This window comes from Bufo gargarizans, chromosome 2 (genome assembly GCF_014858855.1).
Source record: "Bufo gargarizans isolate SCDJY-AF-19 chromosome 2, ASM1485885v1, whole genome shotgun sequence".
NCBI classification, from domain to species: domain Eukaryota; kingdom Metazoa; phylum Chordata; class Amphibia; order Anura; family Bufonidae; genus Bufo; species Bufo gargarizans.
The window spans coordinates 253,814,296-253,834,467 of NC_058081.1; the positions used below are offsets into that span (position 1 = coordinate 253,814,296).

The 20,172-nt window shown below is 37.4% G+C and overlaps 1 protein-coding gene across 2 annotated transcripts in view; it reads right to left on the reverse strand.

The window, feature by feature from the left end:
* TAFA5 (TAFA chemokine like family member 5) overlaps positions 1 to 20,172 on the reverse strand; it is a 579,109-nt gene that overhangs the window by 292,335 nt on the left and 266,602 nt on the right. For both annotated transcript variants that reach the window (XR_006387627.1, XM_044276778.1), the window contains exon 2: positions 4,301 to 4,450. Coding sequence is in view for 1 of the 2 variants with exons in the window: in XM_044276778.1 (XP_044132713.1) it covers positions 4,301 to 4,450 (150 nt within the window). In the remaining variant the exon portion in view is untranslated. The remainder of the gene's footprint in view (positions 1 to 4,300; positions 4,451 to 20,172) is intronic.

Below are 20,172 nucleotides of genomic sequence, written 5' to 3' on the forward strand. Positions count from 1 at the left end.
AGGTTTACTTTAATATCACATAGATTTGTCTAACACAGTACAGCATCATGTGTGCTATACAGGGTGAAAACTCCAAATTATTAGAGAATAAATAAACCAAAATGGTTGTTTTGGGAGTTTGTTTTTATTGTCTGCAAATTAATTTTACATAATTGAGTTTGAAAAGCCACTTCCCTTTTTCACTAGAAAAGAGTAGTGAATATCAATATTATAACAAGAAAATATATTATAGAGATAATCATTTGGTGACAGAATTGAAAAGCATTTGGATGTCATTGCTAAAGGCTCTATCTTATACAAATATTTTTTAAATGGCTAGGACAGCACTAAAGCCGGCCCATCAGAGTCGGCGACGTCACTTAACACACTGCTGGCCGGAAGCTTCTGCCCAGCAGTGTATTATTGGAAATTAAAAATTCCCTTGCATTCCATGATCCAGCGCTGGGCAAGGGAGTGCATCGGAGCAATGCTAACATCAGGGGGGATGCCTGGGTGAAATATGGGTATGTCCAGGTTCAGATCTGAAAAACCCTTTTAAATTCTAATGTATGACCTATGCTAATGTCTTGGCTGTGTGAAGACTTGTGAAAGGGTCAACTGTAATGTCACATACCTGTGAAGCGATTGCCGGAATACATATACATGATAGTCAGAACTGAGCATAAGAACCGAGATAAACTGACTTTAATACATGTGTGTTGAACGTTGTTGATTGTTGTGTGGCAACCAAAGTCCTTTGTGATGGCAACACCAAATAAAAGGCCCACTACTCTATCACACATGTCTTTATAAAGATATAATGAAATGGATACAACTTATCATAAAAACTGCTCCTGTCAGAAGGAGATTGGATTTAGTTTCATACATTTGGTGTTAAGTACATACAGCAGTTAAATTGAAATGACTATAATAGTGGCATTTCATACATGACCCTAATAGTAGTATATGTCAGAAATGTGCTTGCATATATTGTAAACTCAAATAACAGATACATATACAATATATAAAGGCTGTATTTTGTAGTAATTTGCATTGTGGATTCCCTAAATCTGTGTTTACACCCATCTCAAAATTTATTATGAACTCACTTTTAAAATATACACATTAAAGGGGCCCCCCCCAAAAAATAAAATAAAAAATAAAACTTATTCAGCCTTAACCCATAGTAGTAGCATGGGTATTACGTTTTCGGTGTACTTTGAGTACCCTGTGGTTACTCAGTTGCATTCCATACGTTATTTGCTTTCATCCTAGCACTGAAATGGTGGGATGTGTCCACAGGATCAGCTCATTTGCTGATCCTTTCTCTCCTGGCACACATGTCATACTTCTGAATTGGCTACAAGGCCCACCCTTCTCTTACATCCTGTTTCATCTGTTCTCTGCCTGATGTCTCTCCATTTGTTCCCTATCCTAAGAACTGCCACTTCCTTTATCCACATGCATTATGCACATCAGGGACATCTCTAGAGTCTGTTATGAGCAGGAAAGTTGTGGCCGATGTTCCACTGGCAAATCAGAACCAATGAAACATGAAGGCACCTGACCCATTCACGTGACGCAAGCAGGACTGTAGCCAGACAATGCTGTGAGCATCACATGATCTACTCAAAGAGCTAAGAAAGGATGAACTCTGGAAAAAAAAAGTAGGTGTGCAGGTAAGGAAATGTGTATTAATTGATGAAAAATAATTTAATCCTAGACAACAGGACAAATAGAATATGGTCACAATTTAACAATAATTTATCACATGTAATACTCCAAAGAGCCTTGTCTGGGCTGTGACCAAGGGAAGATTTAGGAATTAACATTCTAGGAAAGTGGAATTGGTGTTTCTACTTCCGTAAATGACCAGGAAGATAATGATCTATGTGAAAGGATTGCAAATCCCAGCTGTTACTATCCTCTCCTATAGAGGGGTTGTAACCATGTTTTTGTTATATAACACAACTGTCTATTTAAAGTGATTGTTTAATGTAGTTAATTATAACAGTATTATCCACCATGTTATACAAAGTGCTCCTGGCACAGTAATTAAATTCACCTATTACCATTTAGGAAAACAATAACTGCCTTATCTTATTCACAAAGAATCTATCATAAGATTGTGCATGGTAATCCCTATAGGATACAGTATTAGAGTATTAATATCCATTGAAAAAAAAAACAATGATTCAACAAGGCTGCAAAAAAGAACTTTCACACTAGCGTTGTTAGAATCCGGCAGGCAGTTCCGGCAACGGAGAGCTTTTTTATCTAAGATCAAAAGCAAAAGTAGCTTCTCCAATATCCCCGCGCATGCGCAGACTGGAAAACCGAATCTGGCGATGCGGCAATTTCTGGAACACTTGGTACCGGATTAGGGCATTAATACATCTCTTAAGTGCGGTATTGTTCCGGGATTTTGGCCAGAAAAAATACCGCAGCAAGCGTACAAGAGATGGAACAGAAGACATCCTGATGCATACTGAACGGATAGCTTTCCATTCAGAATGCAATAAAGCACAACTGATGCGATTTTTTTTTCCAGTATTGAGACCCTTGACCAGATTTCAATACCGTAAAAGAATAACGCTTTTTTATTAGGGACTTAAATCAAAATTTTCTTTACACCAGTAAAATATATACTAGGTTTCTAAATGCTGGTCTCATGTTCCATGCACTTTAGTCCATATAGTTTTCCAAACTGACCATACGTGTTTATTGACACTGGGCAAAAGGACAAACTATCATTCTCTGAAGAGCTTTGCTACCATTTAAGTAAAGTTGACAACACCATGTACAGTCATGTACTGTGACCTACAGGCAAACATTTTATCAGAAAGTGACAATTTAACCCTGGTAAATTTAGTTGTTACATTTCTCGTGAACAATGATGATTTTAGTTGAAAATCCCATTTTGATCAACTTTAGACTAATTTGTATGTCAAGCTATAGCAATAATTTTTTTATGCTCATATCTATCATTTTAGTTTCATACATATGGTGTTAAGTACATAGATTTCAGTAAGGCCAATCTTTATGCAGCTCCTAGTCAGATCAATTCCATATATAGCTTGGTAAAGATCTACCCCCTAGTAGTGGCAGCCGGCAGATAGGATGTTTGGTATGTGAGGGTGGGGTACAGTGTGACATGAATGATTTGGAGCATGTCTCTCTGTTCACTTCCACACATACTAAACATCTCATCTACTTGTTGCCATGACTATAGTGCAGATCTTAATAGAGCAGTATATGGTCGTTATGGATCTGACTAGGATCTGCATAAAGATTTACAGCAGGCATGCTCAACCTGCGGCCCTCCAGCTGTTGTAAAACTACAACTCCCACAATGCCCTGCTGTAGGCTGATAGCTGTAGGCTGTCCGGGCATGCTGGGAGTTGAAGTTTTGCAACAGCTGGAGGGCCGCAGGTTGAGCATGCTTGATTTACAGTATATCAGTATTTTTGTTTTGTAACAAAACAACTCTATAGTAGTACACTATAAAAAATTGATTATATTACTTTTTACTTGTAAATAAATTGTAACAGTAGGTGCACTTTAATATGACCATAAGGCTAAAGCCAACAGAGATTCAATCAGACTTCTGCCCTGACAGGTTCAGAACATATTCCTTAGGAAGCCTTGTGTTTTCAAGAATAAAAAACAAACCTTCCTTTAAAATGGCAGTACCTGCAAGACAATTATGACTTGCTTATGCCAAACAAATTGCTATTTCTTTCTGAAGACAAACATTTCCGTCTCCGGATAAGTATGCGAGGAGGCTCCAGGCTGCTACTATTTGGCAGTGAGTCATATGCAGTGATAATTTTAATGAGACAAAATACTAGAAATAAGGAAAAAATGCTATTCTCACTATACTGCAAGTGTTTTTTTTTCTACCCACATTAGCTTTCATGCAGGAGACGCCACATTAGCCTAAGGGTGGCATTAAAACTCTGAATCTGAATTGGAGCAAAATGCATTTTTTAAGCTACTAATCGGGTAGCAGTGGGTACATCTCATAAGCTTCATTTTTATTGCATTATTCAAAAATGTTTTGAGTCCAGTTATTCAGAATTCAAAGAATATTAGAACGCTCCATTAAATGTCTGGCTTGCTCTTTTATATCTTTATCCTCAGCTGTACTACTATAAAACAACTCTCTGATACACACAACTGAGAAACATAAACATGGTTGGAAATGCATGTGTGTATCATGAAGTCTTCTGCATGGACTCATTGCAAATTCTGGCTGCTATCTCTTTGCACACATACAGGTAATACAATAATAATCATCAATGCAATTTAGCCTTCTTACCATCTACGCAGGCTGGCCTTGCTCTTGTTGTGCCGGCAATCTGTCCTTTTCTACATGCACAGCGAGCAGTTTGTCGGGCTATGGTCCTTCGGGGCTGACTGCTATCTCTGTCGTATGTAACAACCTCACACGTACCTGCAGCCAGTTGACCTGAAAAAGAGCCAACAACAGGTACCAATGTCAGAGAAGGTACTATGAGCAATCAATTATAGGTAAACAGAGTGAGCCCCCATGCAGCAAAAGCGACTTCTCTTCAAATGGGAAATAAGCTAGAGGATGTAATCAAACTGAGATGACATATAATTTTTCTCAGAGTTGGACATGTCAAAACCCAGCAAAGTGATGCTGTCAAGAAAATTGTTATTGGCCTACAGAAGGAGTTTTGGGTCAATCAGGTCAGAGTTACTGTGATGTAGTTTCGAACACTGGTAAAAGGCAGATATGTTCCTTGAAATAAGGCTACATGGTAGGAAATATATACAGTATATTAACTATATATAGTTTACGTTTAGACTACAAAATAGGCTGCAGTCTACTGAACCTATATGGACTGTTCTTCTTCTGCCTGTTCGTTCATTAGCATGCATTGTCTTCAAATGCTATTGTAATTGTGAATTATTATCTTCCTAGGTGTGAAATGTATAAATTATGCAGTATCTAATGAAGGTGAAAAACTGTTGCTAATGAGGCAACTGCTATTATTTAGAACATCAGCTGGAGATGTCATACAACTGTTTTTTAAATTTCAGATTCGTAGAACTTGTAAATGCAAAATGCTGTTAACCTAATTCTGTGCAGTTGTAAATGTAAAGCACAGTTAACCTAATTCTGTGCAGTCTGTTTATTTCAACAATGAGAATCCTTTACTTTTCTCTATGAAGAATAAGAAATCTAAACAGATCCCACTTTTAGTTGAATTTTTTAAGCTCCCCATGATTATTTCCTATTTATGTTGTTAAATATGTTAATCTACATGCTAAAGGGATTTGGACACCCATTACGGTTAGCTAAGGACGTACACATATAAGGCATGTTCACACACAGCAGATACATTGTAGAAATGTCTAACTGTCTTATTGATCTGGATAGAGTTTGCAGAAATCCATGCACATGTTGTAAAAACAAACAATCAAACTGTATGGAACCAATTTTCAGTTTTGCTGTTTGTGTGAGAATACTCCTCTGTGGATTCGATTTTTTTTATTTTATTTTTTTATTTTGCAAGAAATGATTGGACCCCAGCAAATGTTTTCCTTCTTCTCTCTGCTGGGATTTGATGTTGGCAAAATTATGCAAAGGCAATGCAAACAGAGTTATGCATTACAGATCTGCATACATAAATGTATGTGACTGTGGCAAAAGCTTCAGACTCAATGGCCCAGATTTACTATGAGTAACTCAGAGTAGACATCTAAACAGAGGGTCTTTATTTGGACCAGAATTATCACAGTGGCTCAGTTGTATGAAGAATCTGTCACATTTGTAGACCGCCTGTTTAAAAGTTTGATATAAAAGATACATTTTAGGCCACACTTCCTTTCCAAGTAAGCCACATTTCCTCATGGAGCTTGGCAAAAATAATTGTCCGGCAGTGCAGGTGATATCATAGACCTTTGTAAAACACCAATCTATGATAATTATCATATTTTATACCAAATTGACAAGAAGTCACCATGTATTCATAACATTACCAGTCATTATCTCCACAACGGTACCAACTACAGTACAATAGTTACAGGAAATGCAAACCACCATAACATTAGCAGTCATTATCTCCACAACAGTACCAACTACAGTACAATAGTTACAGGAATGCAAACCAATATAACATTACCTGTCATTATCTCCACAACAGTACCAACTACAGTACAATAGTTACAGGAATGCAAACCAATATAACATTACCTGTCATTATCTCCACAACAGTACCAACTACAGTACAATAGTTACAGGAATGCAAACCAATATAACATTACCTGTCATTATCTCCACAACAGTACCAACTACAGTACAATAGTTACAGGAAATGCAAACCAATATAACATTACCAGTCATTATCTCCACAACAGTACCAACTACAGTACAATAGTTACAGGAATGCAAACCAATATAACATTACCTGTCATTATCTCCACAACAGTACCAACTACAGTACAATAGTTACAGGAAATGCAAACCACCATAACATTACCAGTCATTATCTCCACAACAGTACCAACTACAGTACAATAGTTACAGGAAATGCAAACCAATATAACATTACCAGTCATTATCTCCACAACAGTACCAACTACAGTACAATAGTTACAGGAAATGCAAACCAATATAACATTACCAGTCATTATCTCCACAACAGTACCAACTACAGTACAATAGTTACAGGAATGCAAACCACCATAACATTACCAGTCATTATCTCCACAACAGTACCAACTACAGTACAATAGTTACAGGAATGCAAACCACCATAACATTACCAGTCATTATCTCCACAACAGCACCAACTACAGTACAATAGTTACAGGAATGCAAACCACCATAACATTACCAGTCATTATCTCCACAACAGTACCAACTACAGTACAATAGTTACAGGAATGCAAACCAATATAACATTACCAGTCATTATCTCCACAACAGTACCAACTACAGTACAATAGTTACAGGAATGCAAACCAATATAACATTACCAGTCATTATCTCCACAACAGTACCAACTACAGTACAATAGTTACAGGAATGCAAACCAATATAACATTACCAGTCATTATCTCCACAACAGTACCAACTACAGTACAATAGTTACAGGAATGCAAACCACCATAACATTACCAGTCATTATCTCCACAACAGTACCAACTACAGTACAATAGTTACAGGAAATGCAAACCAATATAACATTACCAGTCATTATCTCTCTACCAGTACCAGCTACAGTACCCCATTAATAATAATCAGCAGCATAATATCACTATAAGGCTACTTTCACATTGGCGTTTTGGTTTCCAAAACTGAATGAAAAAGGATCCGCTCAGAATGCATCAGTTTTCCTCCGTTCCGCTTCCATTTCGCTTTGGAGGCGGACACCAAAACTCTGCTTGCAGCGTTTTGGTGTCCGTCTGATGAAACTTAGCCAAACTGATCCGTCCTCGCACACAATGTAAATCAATGGGGAGAGATCTGTTTTCTATGATACAATCTGGCACAATAGAAAACGGATCGTCCCCCATTCACTTTCAAAGGTGTTCAAGACGGATCCGTTTTGGTTATGTTACTGATAATACAATCGGATCCATTCTGAACGGATACATGCAGTTTCATTATCTGAACGGAAACGTTTGTGCAGATTCATGACGGATCCGCACCAAACTCGAGAGTGAAAGTAGCCTAAAAGAGGAAACACAGACCACAATAACAATGACAGCCAAGCGCACTACTCTGTATAAGCTCCAGTCATACCATTAAATTACATTAAGACAGTGACCCCTCCTCCAAGCCCCATGGGTCTCTATCCTTAACTAAAAGGAGGTTACATGTGACCAGTTACTCAAAGAATAGTCACTGGTAATTTTTTGCTCCTGTCTCAGAAACTCTTTAAAGCCGTCAAGAGGTTGTGAACCACTGCTTTCAACTTCTCATTCCTTGGAATTTTTCCTGAAATTTGGATCGAAGTCAATTTTTTTTGACTTCGATTCACCCATCTCTACTAGTAATCACATGGGACATATTCTGAATAATATTTTCTATAAATATGGCATATATATGTGTAAAAGGTGCTGACACCCGATGAATGAAAAAATGTTCAATCTGTCTTTCGCCCTGCACCTAAAATCATTGTTTGCGTACAGCAGATCAAGCAGTGAAAACAATTATCTTCTGCACAGGAACAATGACATTCTATGGTGACAAGCGATCGCTGCACCATGTAAATGAAACCCCCTTCTTCATTGATGATTAGGCAATTATTTGGAATGTTTAGTTCATTCCTGATAATTGCCAGAAATATTGGTCCATGTAAAAGGAGCTTTAGGGTGGTCTGAGATTAGTTACTATTGGCCAAATGGCCACTACTTATTAAAGGCTTGTGGTTCTGACTGATTAGTCGTTGCTTGCATTCAGTTTATTGGCTGGGTGTAGTTCAGCTGATGATGTTTCAGTGCTTCTTTAGGCACAGGCCTGTTTATCTGGATGCCAAGCTCATATGTTCTGTTTAATGAACTACCTTTTATTATACTTCAACATTTCTTAAAGAGTTTCTATGGCATCAATAAATGCAGCTGATATACAATGGGCATGACCCATAAAATATGAAACTATACACTTCATACAGAACACTATATACAAGATTACAGCAGCATCTCAGTCCTGGCTCTTATATTATGTGAATTTCAGCACTCGTCACTGAAACTTTGGAATCAGTTTTAAGTAGGTCATAAAATAAAGCTGCATATGTTTTACATGTCATTATTCTTGTTGTTTTGCTCTACAGTTGAGGATTTACACCCACATTTGTGAAGCTGTTAAACTGCAAATTAAACATTAAAGTGTTACATGATCAACTGCTTAACTTTTCCAAATATAAATCAACCAAGCAAAGGTATATAACTTTTAAATGTCATAGTAGATTTACCAGAAGACATTAATAAAAATTGAAAATATGATCATGTTAATATATTATTTTTTATTTAAGGTATAATTGATTAATATATAATTTGAGATAAAATTGCTTGAAGTTTTTATAAGGTGAAGTAGTGCCATGGAGATCTTGTCTGCATTCAAATCACCATTCATATCCAAATACATGCATATATACACATTGCTGTCACTGTAGATGAAAATTTAGATCCACATATCTTTGTGAAAACTGTAAACCTGTCAGAAAACAAATGTGCTCGCTCATGCTTTAGCAATCAACAATGTACTGTTGCTTTTCACCACTAAGCACTGTTAAGGCTCATAGTACTGGTTTACTTGAAATTATTTTTATATGGTCACTGTTCTTTCACATAACTTTGCATAAATCAATAATACAGGGAATACGAGAAACTTTGTAATCTATTATATCAGAAAAAAATGCCTTGTTAGCACCTGTCCTTTCCCAAACTAGCATTCACTCTAAATGTGACAATTCTGTCTTGTAAAACCATGACAGGCTGCCTGCTCACCGAAGGATTAAATTATATCATCCCATGGAAATCCATTTAGAGGTGGGGGACAAGACTGACAGAGCTGGAGTAGCTAATATTTAGTGTTATATCTCACCTCACTACTGCTCCAAATTGTCTATAATGTCTTATATGGTACTTTTTCATGATTCCTAATGAGTATGAGAGAGAGAAAGTTAGGGAGCAATATCTCCTGCTACTATATGTATTCTATGAGGATACATTATATAAGTTAGTCTCCACCCATTATGTCAGGGGCAATTGAGAATAATAGATGGAATCTAAAGAGGCCAAAACTGTTAACAAAGTGCAGCATACAAGCCATGTAATGTTCAGACATAGTGTTATTCCTCATATACACATACAAAACATTTTTTGAAAAGTTATCAGAAAGTGATAACTTCTAACACAAGTTCTATGCCTCCATGATAACACAGGCTTGTCACAGAAACATTATCACCATTACTATTAGATGTTCACTCATAAGGCTAGTGATCTGAATCACCATCAATATATAAAGTTTGAACAAAGACAGAACACAAACAGAAAGCGTTGTCATTGAGACATACAGTAAATTAAGTACTGATAATAGGTAGGAAAAGTAGACAGTCAGCTAGGGTGACATAAAGGGTCACAATCTGTAAATTAAAAAATATAACTATACCCAAACGTTTGCAATATTTTTCCTATATAAATTTAAAAAAAACTTCAGTGAATATAATAACGTTCCTTCTGAAATTTAGGGAAAAAGGGGTGGAGAGGCACATTGTGAAGCCACGAACTTGGGCAGCAGTAGAGCATGCCTAGTCACTGGCCTAGAAGCAAATGATTTAACCACATTTCTCACATTTGCCATGTACAATAAAGGGGAATTTGTATAATACTTTTAGGAGGTCTTGTCTCTCTAAATCTATTGAGACTTTAGACTGTATTGCAATGTTTATGGGGATATGTTGATGTTATTCTATAGATCATAAGAAAATATTTGGACCTTTCTTAACAACAATAATTGCTAAAATGCTGTATTTATAAAGGGAACAAGCTGATTTATGTAACTCTGACTACTGGCAACATCAAATACTGATAGCTATGCTCCTCACAAAGGACTGTCTTATTTCAGAAAAAACATTGTTTGTGCATCAGAACTATTGTTGGGCGCAAATATTTAAATCGTGAATTTTAATTGCGAATATCGCCAGTTTGATCATTCGGGAAGGTTTAGAATATAGTACTATATATTCGTATTCTCTAATATTCTAGATTGTTTTTCATCAGTGACCTCCCTTCTTACTTGTGGGCCAATGAGAAGGCTGCAATGTCTTTGTCTGAGCTTAGCAACATCCCTAGCAACCAATAGGAAAGTTGCCTACCCCTTACTATTAGAACCTCCCCAGCAGCCATTTTCTGTAGTTTTAAGGACTTCTGAGAGAGAATTGTTTAATTACATTAGATACTTAGCTTATATTTATAATACAGATAGTTAGTGGGAGATAGTCAGTGTAGGTTATATCCTGATATAGTGTAGCTGGGTGTTAGGTAATGTGATAGGTTCTGCTGTCCATACATACATGCTACAGACATAGTGCTGTGATGTCACAAGTTCACAACAATACTTAGTGCACCAATCAGTAATATGTAGTCAGACCTGCTCAAATGTGAAGTTGCCCGTATTGCGCAAAAATATGGAGATCATTAATTGCCGATGTGCGCAATCACGAACATATTAGTGCACTCTATCTGCATATAAAGCTATTGTAATGTTCTGCCGTGCCAACCATTTTCTCCAGTCTCAGGAAACTTCTAGCAGCTTGAAAAATGTAGCAACATTGATCCACACCTGTATTGCGCACGCAATATGCGCATATTACATTGCCGATTTTTGCAATCAAGAAAATAATCACAAATTCTCAAATTCATAAATATATGATGAATATTCGCCCAAATCATCGCAAAATATCACAAATTCGAATATTGCCCCTGCCGCTCATCACTAATAGGAACAGACATGTTAATCACAACAGGGCAGACAGGGGGAAGCTAGAGATTAGTACTCAGTGGACCCTTTGCCCTATGCCTGGCAATTTAAAAATAAATACATTTTTAGGCAATAAGGGTCCCTTCCAATATTTAATACTGACACGATGACAGATGTTGTCCTTAAAGTAATGAATAAAACAAGGTATTAACCAGTTATGTACAATATATGTTAACTTGGACTATCAGTTGATAAAATAGTTCAATAGCTTTTTTTCAGTATTGATACTGTAACGGTGCTTAACAATGTCCATTTCCTTCTCTTTTCTGAATAGTTTATAAAGTCTGGTTGGATAAGTATCTACCATGCAAATGTAATGTTTTGATGAAAGTAAAATAGAATGAATTTCTAAATTGAAACAAGAATATTTCATTTAGATAGAAATGTAATTAAATTATATGACTGGTTTTTGCATATGCATAACGACATACTTGCTTCAGAAGGAAAAGATGATTGGATTTAATCTTTAAAATTGAGTGAAAATATAATTAGTACCACTATGGCATGTCGCTGAGACAATATATTACAAAAATTGGAACAAATTTAAACTAGTTAAAAGAAAAATAGCATATTTAGAGTTCTTTGTACTTTTATGCTACTAAGGTTTATAAGATTCATGAAGAGTCCACAGTTGGATACATATGTATTCCCTGTATTTATTTATTACTGCTCTTGTATTTACACAGAGACAGCATACTGAGCAGCACCATACGGTGAAGGTTCGCATTGCAATCATAGCCTCATGGTAATCTCTATTTGCAGAGGCTTTACAATCTAATTTCTATATCTCAGTAATACAAACAAGAATGCACACATGCTAAAGCAAATAACATAGAATGATAGCTGAATATCAGAATATGGACTATTTGGAAAATAGTCACAAAAGTTAGAACCCATACAGGTGTTCTCCTGCTTGGACTCAAGCCAAGGCAGACAATATTAACATCAATATATTATTATTATTGTTGTTATATGGTGATTTGTGGTCTTCACCATTCACTACTTGCAAAAATATTTTATTTTCTCAAAACATCTTTAGAGGATGTAGGCATCTTTGGGACATTTTTATCAATGCTTGTCTTTGACAAAAAACTAATTTTCCAATTGGTCTTCAAAATACATTTTGATCAGTTTGTCTTCTATAGGTTTTGGTTCCACTATAACCACAGACTGTTTATTCTGCTTCTCAGTGAAGCCTGCCAGAATGCTGCTCTGTTGTCTCATTCTTTAGCCCTTAAACATTCATTAATATTAAACTGATAAGAATGGAACAGTCTGCAGATACAGTGAAACTGAACCTGATTTTATAAAAAAATATTGGAAAAAATGATTTTTAGCCACTCAGAACTTGAATGCACTATTAAAAAATCTCCAAAGATCTCCATAGCCTTTAATTTGACTTTGGAACAAATACAACATTAAAGAAATACCACAAATATTTAATTATGTTGGTAAATCACAAGGTACTGCAGTCAGAGAGAGCTTTGCAGTTAAAGGGAACCTGTCACCAGTGTTATTGTGTCCTAACTAAGGGCAACATAAATAAGTGACTGATTCTCTTAGCAAAATGCTGGGTCACTTTCTTTAACTGACCCAGTCAATCTTCCAACATCTTGTATTGAAAAGCTACAGCTGATAATGATGAGTCCTGAATATCCATGAGCTCCTGACTCTCCACGTCTACCTGCTGCTGATTGACATTTTTTTCCATATGAATCAGCAGCAGGTTGGCAGGGGAGTGGCTATAGCTCTGAACTAAAAAAAACGCTGGACTCAATGACATCACGCTGGACTCAAATCAGCTCATTAGATGCGGCATGTGGCATCTTTGTGTGTATATTATCAGGTAACCATCTGTCACACCAGTAAGTGAATACATCTAAGGTACTTTTTAGTAGTTAATGATTGAATATAATTAGTTAGATTATAATCAAATATCCACATGACAGGTTCCCTTTAAGGATCATTTATATGGAACCCCATCTATGTTACCCCAACAACTGAGGGGAACATTGTAAGGTCTAACTCAGATATTGTATAACACTGCTTTAAGGTGGGAATACACATTAGAAAAGTGTCAGCCAAGCCTGGCAATTTTAGGCCATATGACTAAGGCTACTTTTACACTTGCGTTTGGTACGGATACATCATGGATCTGCACAGACGTATCGGCTCAGATAATACAACCATCTGCATCCGTTCAGAACGGATCAGTTTGTATTATCTTTAACATAGCAAAGACGGATCAATCATAAACTCCATTGAAAGTCAATGGAGGACAGATCCGTTTTCTATTGTGCCAGATTGTGTCATAGAAAATGGATCCATCCCCATTGACTTACATTGTTTGTCAGAACAGATCTGTTTGGCTCAGGCGGAATCGAGACAGAACGGAGGCAAACTGATGCATTCTGAGCGGATCCTTTTCCATTCAGAATGCATTAGGGCAAAACTGATCTGTTTTGGACCGCTTGTGAGAGCCCTGAACGGATCTCACAAACGGAAACCAAAACGCCAGTGTGAAAGTAGCCTTACTTGTATGGGGAGTTCCACACTCTCCCTGGTGGCAGATGTTTGGGAAAGAAGTATCCGGTAGCTAGATTTGAACATGCCCAATCCTTTTCTCTCAATTGAGATAAGTTGTCACCAGAGGTGTCTGATATCAGCTCTCACTTTACTCTCCCTATTGTAAACTCATGCATATTTGACTAAACTGAGTGTGAATGTGAATGAGGGGTCAGAAGAACTAGTTGTCTTCTGAAAGAATAGCTAATGTACAATATATGGGCAGCCATATACAAAACTAAATCAAATGTTTATCCATCTATTTATCTATGTATCTCTCTTTTTCTTTCTTACATGTTTACACCAGCAGAATTGAAATCATCTTTTGAGTAATTGACTACTGTGCTCTACTGGAAAAGTTCACGAACCATAGTGTTTTATAGTAAAACACAAATTTTATGGACAGTGAGAATACATTGATTTACATGACTGATATTTAATCACCTCAGTGCAATTTTTATTGAACTTGTCATTCCTGTTGCTAACTATTTTAAACTCCTTGAACAATTGGAAGGTCACAATAATGCTAATTAGACAAAGACCTTAATGTTCTAGCCTAAGGAATTGCTGTAAAAAGAGTTTTAAAGCATGACATTTGCAAGATGTCTTTGGAATGCTAGATGGACCTCTTATTAGCACTGATAATTGTTTTCTTTGTGTCTTGTCTGGGAAGCTTTCCTTAAACACCCTGCAAGGATGGCAAAACAATTATCATCATTCTTTAAATAAGAGCTTTAAGAAGGAAACACCTCATTAACAGTGCAAATAAAAATGAAATGCTAAAAGTCTCCTCAAGCTTCATAAAAATTCCCATTTATGTGCAGGACTTAAGTGACTGACAAAGACAGTCTACTTTCCCAGCCTTAAGACTATTTAATGATGAAGGAATCACCATTTGAAAAATCCCCACTTGCTAATTCACAGTGGCACAAAAGAGATTTTTAGTCATCTATTCATAGTTGTGAGAAAAAAGCTAAGATGTATCTTCTCATTGTTTATTTCCATACAATCGACTTTCCTGTGATTTTTTTCTTCCATTTAAATGGATTTGAAAACATCCTTTTATCCCTACTAGCTACACCAGACATGCAGAAAATTATAATCTTCACAACAAGAAAAGGATAATCACTCACTGCCTGATGCACGTCTTTGAAAAATGGAGAAATCAGAAGGCCAAATTGCACAGCAAAAAGCAGTTGCTGCCTAATAATTTTCCTATAGTAGATTGTCAAACAAAGGCTAATAGATAACTACAGTAACGCTGAGATAAAACATAAAAGGATTTGCCATGCTTGTTGCAATAAAAATATAGCAGTTCCCTCCTTCGCTGAAAGCTTTTAAGTCATGTTATGCTTTTCAAAAAATGATATTTCTTCCATGGAATCATTTGTATTAAAAATATTTCAATAGTTTCTCAGATTTTTTTTTTGTTAATGTTTCTTTTCAAAAGATATGTACAAGTGACAGATAAGTGCTTCCCACATCTGAAAGGGTCACAGAACTTAGGAGTCTAGGAAAAGGAGACAACACAGTAAATTCATCCGATAACATAGCAAAAATATCTATATAAAAAGGAACCGTATAGCTGATAAAGCTTTATAGTTTATATTACTGCCATTGCAGTTACAATGAATGAATTAATTTGACATTTCAAGTATGTATGGTGAGAGAAAAATCACAGAAAATCACAGATAGTTATGTTTAGCAATGGCAGGATCAAGACTGGCAGGTTGATGGTAGTTCTCCAACAATGCACGGTTGATGAGAGTCATTAAGATGATGATAACAGCTCTGTCAACAAATGCAATGGAATAGAACAGGTAGAAAAACGCTGGACACCAACGACTACATAATATTCACTTATCCATTACCCAGAACATCTGGAAACATGCTGATGCACAAATCAAGCAATGCACACCCAATGGGGGAGATTTATCAAAACTGGTGTAAAGGAAAAATGCCTTAGTTGTCCATAGACACCAATCAGATTCCACCTTTCATTTTCCAAAGAAGCTCTAAAAAATGCAAGGTGGAATCTGATTGGTTGCTATGGGCAACTAAGCCATTTTATCTATACACCAGTTTTGATAGATTTTCTCCAATGAGTTTAATGGGTACCATAAAATACAAAATTTTCTCCAAGCCAGGGAAAGACCACGAGTCCTGAAGCCACTATTGTCATTATCTAAACCATTGACAAAACAGTTACTGCCAATTGTAAAGGTTTGCCAGCTTCCAAATAGCTCTAAGACAAATATAACACCATATGGAGATTTATTTTTAGTGAAGACTTACAAGTTGCGATAGTCTTGCAACGGTCATGCAGGTCTTACATCTGCATGTCAGAGATTTCAGAAAACCAAAGAAAAAAGTTATTTTATTTATAATACTAATATGTACAATCTGTACAACATGAAAGCTACACACCTATGCAATTGTTCTAGGTCCTTTAATAACACAAAAAAGGTCAATAGAATTTACTTTGCAAAAAGTCATTTTCTGCTGTTCTTATGTACTATAGCTTATAAATTCAGTAGGTACTGATAATAATATCAAAATTGTTGCATATAGAAACATAAAAAATAAAATAAAAAATATTAGTGTGAAAATGTTAAAATAAAGGTAGACACCACTTGTAAGTCTAGATAAACTAGCAGGAAAAAACTGTACTTATGTCTCACAATACTAATCCCCAGTGCTCTCTCTAACCACCAATACATCAAATAAAACGTGATTGAAGAGCATTCATACAAAAATGGTGAAAAGCGAAAGACAACTTTGTGTGGCAATTTGAACAGTGATATGTACGGTGAAGCCCTGAAAGGGGTGTATATCTCATCTAGGTGAGATAAGTAAAGTCCAGGAAGATAGCGCTGGCTTCACCAAACCTAGTTGCTGAAGCTATTTTATTTATTTATTTAGGGCTGGATTTTCTTGGATTGGGATGGTAGGTATGGCAGTGAGACCTCCCAATCCACCCCCCTCATTCCAGGGCATGTCTTCCTTTCACCTGAGGTGATCGCAGGTGAGGCCTGCTGTAATCAGGCTGACATAAAGCACCTCCCAGTGTGTCAGTCTGAGGAGGGAGAGAAAGAGTGTTTGTGAAGCAGAGTCCTGCTGAGGTTCTGGGTGTGTGATCTCAGCCAGCAAGGCTGAGGAGCCACAAGGCTAGAGTACAGCCTGAAGTTTGGGGACGCAGTGACCCCTGTGGAAATACGGTCACTAGGTCAGAACGGTATAGTAGGAGTAGCAGCACATAGGGGTACACTGGTCTTATATGTGGTAGTGCACTCTGTGTAGTGCACTCTGTGTCCGTAGCGTCCCTCCAAGCAGGCAACCATAAATCAACAAAACCGCTGCTCTCTCTTGTCTCTTTGTATCCTTTATTCCATCAAATTCATGTGACATTTTGACCTGAGCGGTCTTTTTCAAGCAACTGACAATAAATCATTACCAGGCTTAAATATTCTCCTTATAGGAGGGGCTACCACACATTTCATAACAAATCACAGCAATGTTAAAATAGTATAGGGTAAGGCATCCTTTCAAATCAGCAAATCAGCACTTACTTTGGAACACCCGGTGGAATGCTGTTGGGATGTATGGCCATCAAATCCTGAGGCGTCATGCCAGTAGGTCATTGTCCCCTTTGCTCCTGTGCGTTTGCGCAGGAGTGCCGGGACTGAATACGCGCCCAAAAACTTCTGTATATCGGCGTCCCTTAGTTCACAGTGCGCTGGCGCATGAGACTTCCTGGCAGGTATGACCAACCAAAAAGAGCATGTAGAAAATCATGACCGACTGCTGGTAGAGGCTCACTACCAGTTGGGCCTGGCAGGTCAGTACAGCTGCAAACTTGAAGATGTTTTCGCTCGCTCTGCACAGTCCCTTGACACACTAGAGAAGGCACTAGCTGTTCTCACATGGCAACTGGAGAAAGCTCCAGAAGAGTCTCAGAAAGAGATGAATAAACTAAAGGATCTAGAGTAACAAATAGAAGTGGAAATTCTCCAACTTCAAGAGGAACTTGTAGCTTCTGAGCAATCAAGATGTCATGTGGAGCAGGAAAGAGATGACCTGTCTGAGAAAGTCTCAAACAGAATCTCAGGAAAATCTGTTCTCTTGGAGGAGAAAAGACAGTTGGAAGCCAGGATTGCTCAAGTTGATCAAATGTTGCGTGATCGGATGGTGGACCTGGACCACCAGAGACAAATTGTGTCTAAGTTGGAGAAGAAACAGAAGAAGTTTGACCAGCTCCTGGCTGAAGATAAAAACACCTCGACCCAGAATTCCGAAGAACATAACCGAGCGGAGACTGATGCTCAGGAGAAGGAGACTAAGGCCCTCTCCTTGGCTAAAGCCCTTGAAGAAGTGTTTGAGGAACGAGATGAATTTGAGAGGCTGAACAGGCAAAGATGCCCAGAAGTCTAAGTCAGAGCTTGTTAAGAATGGGTCTGGAGATTGTGGTGCCGTGGTGCCGGCCGAGGCAGAGAAGATGGAAGATGGTTCTGTGGAACCAGGTAATGTAGCTGATATGGATGCTGAATCCAAGAGACATGTGGTAGTGAGTAGCCAGGAACTGATCATGAAAGACATTCCCTCTGCCGTCAATGTCTTCTAGAAAGCCAGCGGTATGCTGGGGAAGAAACACAAGGGGACAGATGACTAGCATGCAGATGTAAGTATAACATTTAATAACATGTTCAGTTTTAAGTTGAAAAGTAACACATTTGGATCCCAATCTTTGAAAAATTGACATTCCAGACCAGTCTTTCACACATGCTCTAACCATTATAAAAACGGGATAACAGAAGGGGGATACTAACCACTGAGGAAGGGGTCAATATCTCAAATCCCTGAAACGCGTCTGGTACGAATCCCCCCTTAAAGAAAGGACTGTGTAACTCCGGTGACCTGGACATTGCCATACGAAAAGGATTCATTATATCCATTAACTGCGATACTAGAGACGGCAAGAACACATGGAACAAACAAACCCAAGTGGCGCCATAATTCAAATCCAAAGCAGCAGCCCTTGAGACCGGGATTTTACAAGTCAAGTGTGCCGAGTCGAGGGCTTGTTGTCCAGCCAGAAGACCGCCGGGTAAGATTACACTGATCCTGTAGCGATCGCTTTCCTATCAAACACAGCGGGACGCCGCTGTATGCATTAGTAGCTTTTCTAATACTTATCGCAACCATTGAATAGCTACATTGCTTTGAACTTTGGACACCATACGCATATGTGTTGATACAATGTTGCAGACACAATGAATTGCAGCTTGTCATTATTCCTAACAGGAGAACTTTCTGCTCAGTCATAGACTGAAGTTTACAAGAGACTGGTCATACTAAGGAACTATCTTTCACCTGCCTGCAGGCACATAAACAAACTAATACTATTAATGAAAGTGTTTATATGAATACTTTATTCGAATAGTTACTTGAGTGGAAAAATAATGGAATAATTTATATATCTTTGGGATCCATATTCATGTTGGTCACTATTTAATATAAATTTTAACATTATTGTAGGATTGATACTTTGTTTAATATAAATTTTAACATCATTATAGGACTGATACTTTGTTTTATCTGCTGCTGTATCAAATTTTATTGTATTTTATATATATATATATATCATTGTGTAATAAAGATCCCTTTACTTAAGAGAGTGCCCCACTTCCACTTTTATATTTATTTCTACCTTCTCAGATTGGGTGTCGTCTGTTAGTGGGAGCACCTCTGCTGGATCCCCACCTCATTCGAGTGCGACATTATTTTATATTTATAGCATGCAGATGTTGTCTACTACTGTGAGATTGCTCTCCTAGAGTCTACATGAATGGGGAACAATATCCAGAAGATGAAGAGTCTGTTAAATACCTCAGTGTCCCCAGTACCTCCAACCTTGATAAGAAAGAAAAGGAGGAGTTAAGATGTCAGGTATATGATACCATGTCCAAGAAGGATAAGAAGGCTCACAAAGTGAATGGAGACTCCAAAGAGACAAAGGCTTAAGAAGCTAATGCTGATGAGTTGGAGTGGGAGAAATCCTCAGATATTGCAGAAATCAAAGAAGAGGCTGAAGGAGAGTCTGCTGAAGT